Below are 5,718 nucleotides of genomic sequence, written 5' to 3'. Positions count from 1 at the left end.
GTACTCGCTCCTTCAGTGCTGACTCCTTCAGTACTCGCTCCTTCAGTGCTGACTCCTTCAGTGCTGAATCCCTCAGTGCTCAATCCTTCAGTGCTGACTCCTTCAGTGCTGACTCCTTCAGTGCCGGCTCCTTCAGTGCTGACTCCTTCAGTGCCGGCTCCTTCAGTGCTGACTCCTTCAGTGCCGGCTCCTTCAGTGCTGACTCCTTCAGTGCCGGCTCTCTCCGTCGTGATCATGACTCTCTCGGTCTCCGTTGTGATTGTCTCGGTGACGACCCCTTCAGTGCTTACCTCCACAGTACTTGCTCCCTCAGGTACGGTTCCGTCAGAGCTGGTTCCCTCGGTGGTTGTTCCTTCAGTGCCTGCACCCTCAGTGCCAGCTCCCTCCGTCGTGACAATCTCGGTGGTTACTCCTTCAGTACTTGCTCCTGGTTTAGGGTTGGTTCGCGTTGAGGTATGGCCAGTCGAGGCGCTTCTTTTCGGCGTGGACGTGTTCATGGCAGTGTTTGTCTCCCGCCGGGTGGGGGCAGTCACAGTTCGGCTCGGAGTCGGTGGGAGAAGGGTATGTCCAGTTTGTCTTGACGAGAACTCGCCCTCATCCCAGTCTGGCAGCTCCGTACTGAGCTCAGCCGCAGAGGAGCTAGTATCCTCGAACCACGTGGTGGAAGGAGTCGAGGTGAAAGGAGTGGGCGCCGATGTGGAGGACGATTGAGCCGGTGTTGTCCAGCCGGCTTCGGTTGATTGAGGCCTCTCGGTTGCCGGCCGGGACGCTGGACGGGAGGCCGGACCCAAGGTTGCGGTCGTCCAAGCGTGTGTTCCTTCTGAGCTCCATATTCCACTGACTGTGTAAGGCGATCTGTGCGGCTCGGTCGAGGCTTCGTCTGCTGCACGCTTCGTGGAACCCCCTTCGCTAGATACTGGTGCCCAAGAAGAACTCGTCCAAGAAGGACTTGTACGCCGAGAGCTACCCGTCCGATCGGAACGGGGGTCGTAGTGGGTGGTTTGAGACGGCGGTGGACTAGTACTAACATTCGTCGAAGAGAAGGGGTAAGGTGACGACGCGGAACGTTCGGTCCGGGTTGGCGAAGCCGTGGGACTTGATGAACCACCGGCTGCGGAGGGAGCCTCCGTGGAACACGAGTCGCGCCAGCAGAGCGACGTCCATCCGCAGCAGAAGACGAATAGAACGTCCGCCAGTCGACTGGCTCCTTCTCTGTGCTAGTATCCTCCTCACCTTCGTCGATATCCTCGACCTCTTCAGTAGAGACCCCAATCTCGCCGGTAGTCTTGTCAGCAGTACTGCCTGGGTCGGCCACGGTGCCAACTGCCGCTGTAGTTTCTCCGACATGACTGGTGGTGTACGTCCCGCCACTGGGCTCTGCCCCAACAGACGTACCGCGGTCGGTATCCCATGTTCCAATACTGTGAGTGTGGAAAGGCGAAGTATCCATCTCCGAAGTCGTGGACGACCCCGCCGAGGATTCGGACCACCCGGTTGATGTTGTGGACCACCCGGTTGATGTTGTGGACCACCCAGGCGAGGTTGCCGACCATCCAGGCGAGGTTGGAGGATTATCCCTAGGGATCGTTCTGAGCTCGGTTCTTTCTGGTGATGCGGAGCGGTCCGTCGGGGTTGCGCCTTGGCGGGTAGACTGCACCGAGGTGGCGGTCGGTTCCCATTCGGAGGTGGAACTCCAAGTCACGGTCGGTTCCGTCGGAGCACCGGTCGAGGCGTGGCCGGGGGCACTTGTGCCAGTCACACTGGTCCAGCCCGGGAGGAGCTCCGTGCTGGCGGCCCCGGGGGTGCTGGAAGGGGCCGGTACCGCGGCGCCCGTCGTGTGCCCAGGAGTCGCGAGTGAGGCCGTTCGTGAACTCATTGTTGGCGCGGTAGGGAGGGCGGTCGCTGTCTCTCCAGACTCGGACGATCGGTCTTTGGTGCGATGGGCGGTTGTAGTGAACCGGTCGCCAGCGGAGAAGCGTCCTGAACTCCACCACATCGAAGACCAGTCCGTTGAAGACCAACCGGTCTCAGGCGAAGACCAATCGGTCCCAAGCGAAGACCAAGCCGTAGCCGGGGCTGTGGCCGTGCTGAAATTGTCGGTGCTGTGATATGGGACCGGTAAAGTAGACCTGGGAGTGTCCTGAGTGCTTGTCGGATAAGGAGTGGGTGGGTAAGGAATCGATGAGTGGGTTGTCGACGAGTAGAGAGATGAGTTGAAAGTCGACGGAGCAGGCGTTAGAACTCCGGTAAGCGACGTAGACACGGAGCCGGAGGACTCCGCAGGGGTTGTGGACCCGACGGGTGACCACAGAGCGGTTGAGTGAGTTGGTCGTGGGGTGGACTCGGGCAGACCCGCGGTATCGTCACTCGCAGAAGAAGAGCTTACGAGGTCCGTTGCTGCTTCGGTAAAGGAGTCCGTGGGGGCAAGAGGCCTCTGAATGAGCGTGGCTGCCGGGGACGATTGCCAGCGCATGGGGTCTGTGCTTGACTCGGCGGGGAATGGGTAGGTGCCCTCTTCGGTGAACGACGGAAGTTCGGTGGACTGGGGTTTGATTGCGAGCTCTGTTGTGCCCATGCGGCCGTCCCACTTCGTGGACGATGTCTCGACCGGCTTTGTCCTATTAGCAGTTAACCCACTGCTCGTAGTGAACTCAGTAACCGGAAAAGTAGTAGTATCCAGCTCGTTCCTGGTTGAGCCAAAGTACTCTGGCGTGGTCCATTTGGTGATCCCAGAGGGTCGGGTCGACTGCTCATGTGCGGTGGACTCTGCAGGTTCCCAGTAAGTAGGGAGCTCAGTGGTCGCGGTGAGGAAGGCCGCTCGGGTACTGCCAGACTGGGAGTACGTCACCGGGAAGGTCGTCGCCGATCTCGAAGAGGCGGACGGCGCAGTCGTAGGGAAAGTCGCACGGGAATCGACATTGGGAGGGAAAGGGGTAGCGGTACGAGGCTCAGATACAGTGGCCCGTATCTTCTCAGCCGTGCTTGCTTCACTTGTGCTGGTCCACCATTCTGGTTCATCGTGTGTAGAGAGTCTTCCTTCTGCCGTGAAAGAATCAGTGGTCCATATGTCACTGGGTTCTGTAACAGACACGCTCGAGGTGAGTGCACCTGTCGAAATGTCCGAGCTAGAACGGGGCGAGAAGAGTGTCGAACTGCCCTTAGTAGATACGGGCTTAGTAGATACGGGCTCAGTAGTTGTGGTGTCGAACAAGGGCATGTGATCTGAATGGGTCTCAGGACTGGTTCTCTCATCCCCAGTGGTAGTCTGGCTCGAGATGGACGCCGTCTCATCGACAGCTGTTTGGGAAGGCAAGACGCGGGTAGTGAAACCCCAAGTTGTGAGTAGGTCATCACGGACGCCCGTAGGCACGGTCGCGTCCGTGATCGTGGCAGCAGACGTCGTGGTAACCGTCTCGAAAACGGGTCCAGAGGTCGCGGCGTAGTCGGTACCGTGTTCCGTATTGTACAGCGTAGAATGGACAGGAGCCCATGTCTCTTTTGTTACCTCGATGTCTGCCCCAGAAGAGAACGGCAAAGTTGTTGTGGTCAACGGCGAATCGGAAGTCATCCGTCCCGTGTCGGTCCCTTCATCCTCCGTCGTTCCGCTGGACACACTAGCATGTGTCTCGTACACATTACTGTGTGTCTTGTACACACTGCTGTGGGTCTTGTACACACTGCTGTGGGTCTTGTACACACTGCTGTGGGTCTTGGACGCACTTGTACGGGTCTCGGGCAGCAATTCCGGGTACGTCTCTGAGGGTCTTTCCCACCTAGTTGTGCCCACTTCAGTCGCGACCAATTCAGTCGTGCCCATCTCAGTCGTCGCCTCTCCAGTTGTGAGCACCCCACCTTCGGCTGTCGTCACAGGCCGGTCAGTTCTTCTCGATGTGGACGGCACGTCTGTGCTTGTCCCCGGCCAGGAGGAAGGCGCGAGGGAAGTAGGAGTCCACTCCTCCTCATTGGGCCAAGCGGTCGATAACGGTCTCTGCGGCGTAAACCACTCCCCGCCAGACGTGCTGCTAACCGGAGCACTACTCGGAGAAGTGAACACGGGACTGGTCGTTAATACAGGGGGTAGTGAAGTAGATACAGACTCAGTAGACACTGGTTCACCAAAAGTTGGCTCATTAGGTAACGGCGCGGTAGAGAATGGCTCAGTAGAGAACGGTTCAGTAGAGGGCGTCTCAGCAGGGCGGGGCCCGGTCCCGCCGGATTCAACACGACCGGACGAAGCAAGCAATGTGCTACGGTTCGAGCCAGACCGCGTCGTGAACTCTCCAAGGCGAGAATATTCCTTCGACGGCGTCTCTCCGCTGGTCGCAAAGGGGGGGTAATAGGTAGTGAATCCAGGGTAAGACGTGCTCTGTTTTACGTCGGCCGTCGTGTGGGGCAATGTGGAGACAACGGTATGGAACTCTCTAGAGGTAGACACCCTATCGGTAGACTCCGCATCAGTAGATTTCCGGATCCCTCTATCGGTAGACACCTCAGCCGTTGACTCCGTGTCGATGGACGTCCTGACGGTGGACGCCCGGACCGTTGACTCTTCGGCCGTTGATTCTCCGGCCGTGGATTCTCTATCAACAGACTCCGTGAAGGGACTGGTCGCCTCCGCGCCGGTGCCACTAGTGGACAGGTCCCTAGCCGTGGCGGTCCAATGCGGTCCAGTCCCGAACGTTCCGGTTGAGCTGGAACTCGGCTCGTTTGGTCCGGTAACCGAAGCGGTTGAAGTCCGCGAGATCGCAAGACCAGGTGTCGTAAGACCATCGGTCGAGCTGCCGACGGTGTCCGTGCTGTCTTCGTAGTCGCCGATTTCAGTGGTCGCCTCCGGCCAGGTCGCAGTCAGAGTAGACCCAAGTGGAGTCGATTCGGAGAGCCTGTACGTGGAAGGCGGAGCCGCCTCGGTAAGAGTAGCCTCAGTCGAGAAAACCTCCGTGAGAGCCTCCGGTAGAGTAGCCTTCGTCAAAGTAGCCTTCGTCAAAGTAGCCTCCGTCAAAGTAGCCTCCGTCAAAGTAGCCTCCGTCAAAGTAGCCTCCGTCAAAGTAGCCTCCGTCAAAGTAGCCTCCGTCAGAGTAGCCTCAGGCAGAGTAGCCTCAGGCAGAGTAGCCTCAGGCAGAGTGGGCTCAGGCAGAGTGGGCTCAGGCAGAGTAGGCTCAGGCAGAGTAGACTCAGGCAGAGTAGCCTCCGGCAGAGTAGCCTCAGTCAGAGTAGACTCAGTCAGAGTAGACTCAGCCAGAGTAGACACAGAAGACTCCGACACAGAAGACTCCGGCAGAGTAGCAGCCTCCGGCAGAGTAGCAGCCTCAGTCAGAGTAGCAGCCTCAGTCAGAGTAGCAGCCTCAGTCAGAGTAGCAGCCTCAGGCAGAGTAGCAGCCTCAGGCAGAGTAGCAGCCTCAGTCAGAGTAGCAGCCTCAGGCAGAGTAGCAGCCTCAGGCAGAGTAGCAGCCTCAGGCAGAGTAGCAGCCTCAGGCAGAGTAGCAGACTCAGGCAGGGTAGACTCAGGTAGGGTAGCCTCAGGCAGAGTAGCCTCAGACAGAGTAGCCTCAGGCAGAGTAGCCTCAGGCAGAGTAGCCTCAGGCAGAGTAGCCTCAGGCAGAGTAGCCTCAGTCAGAGTAGACTCAGTCAGAGTAGACTCAGTCAGAGTAGACTCAGTCAGAGTAGACTCAAGCAGAGTAGACTCAAGCAGAGTAGACTCAAGCAGAGTAGACTCAAGCA

At 58.6% G+C, this 5,718-nt stretch overlaps 1 protein-coding gene across 1 annotated transcript; it reads right to left on the bottom strand.

Annotated features, from left to right (window-relative positions):
- Positions 1–1,422: 1,422 nt before the first annotated feature.
- Positions 1,423–3,286, bottom strand: GNI_070790 (hypothetical protein; the record flags this gene model as incomplete). The annotated part of the gene is made up of 1 exon (XM_011132009.1): positions 1,423–3,286. A coding segment is annotated over one exon (1,864 nt), but the record flags the coding sequence as incomplete, so codon positions are not given.
- Between the last annotated feature and the right edge of the window lie 2,432 nt (positions 3,287–5,718).

Source organism: Gregarina niphandrodes (assembly GCF_000223845.1).
Source record: "Gregarina niphandrodes unplaced genomic scaffold scaffold00012, whole genome shotgun sequence".
Lineage (NCBI taxonomy): Eukaryota > Apicomplexa > Conoidasida > Eugregarinorida > Gregarinidae > Gregarina > Gregarina niphandrodes.
This window is presented reverse-complemented; position numbering and strand designations above follow the sequence as displayed.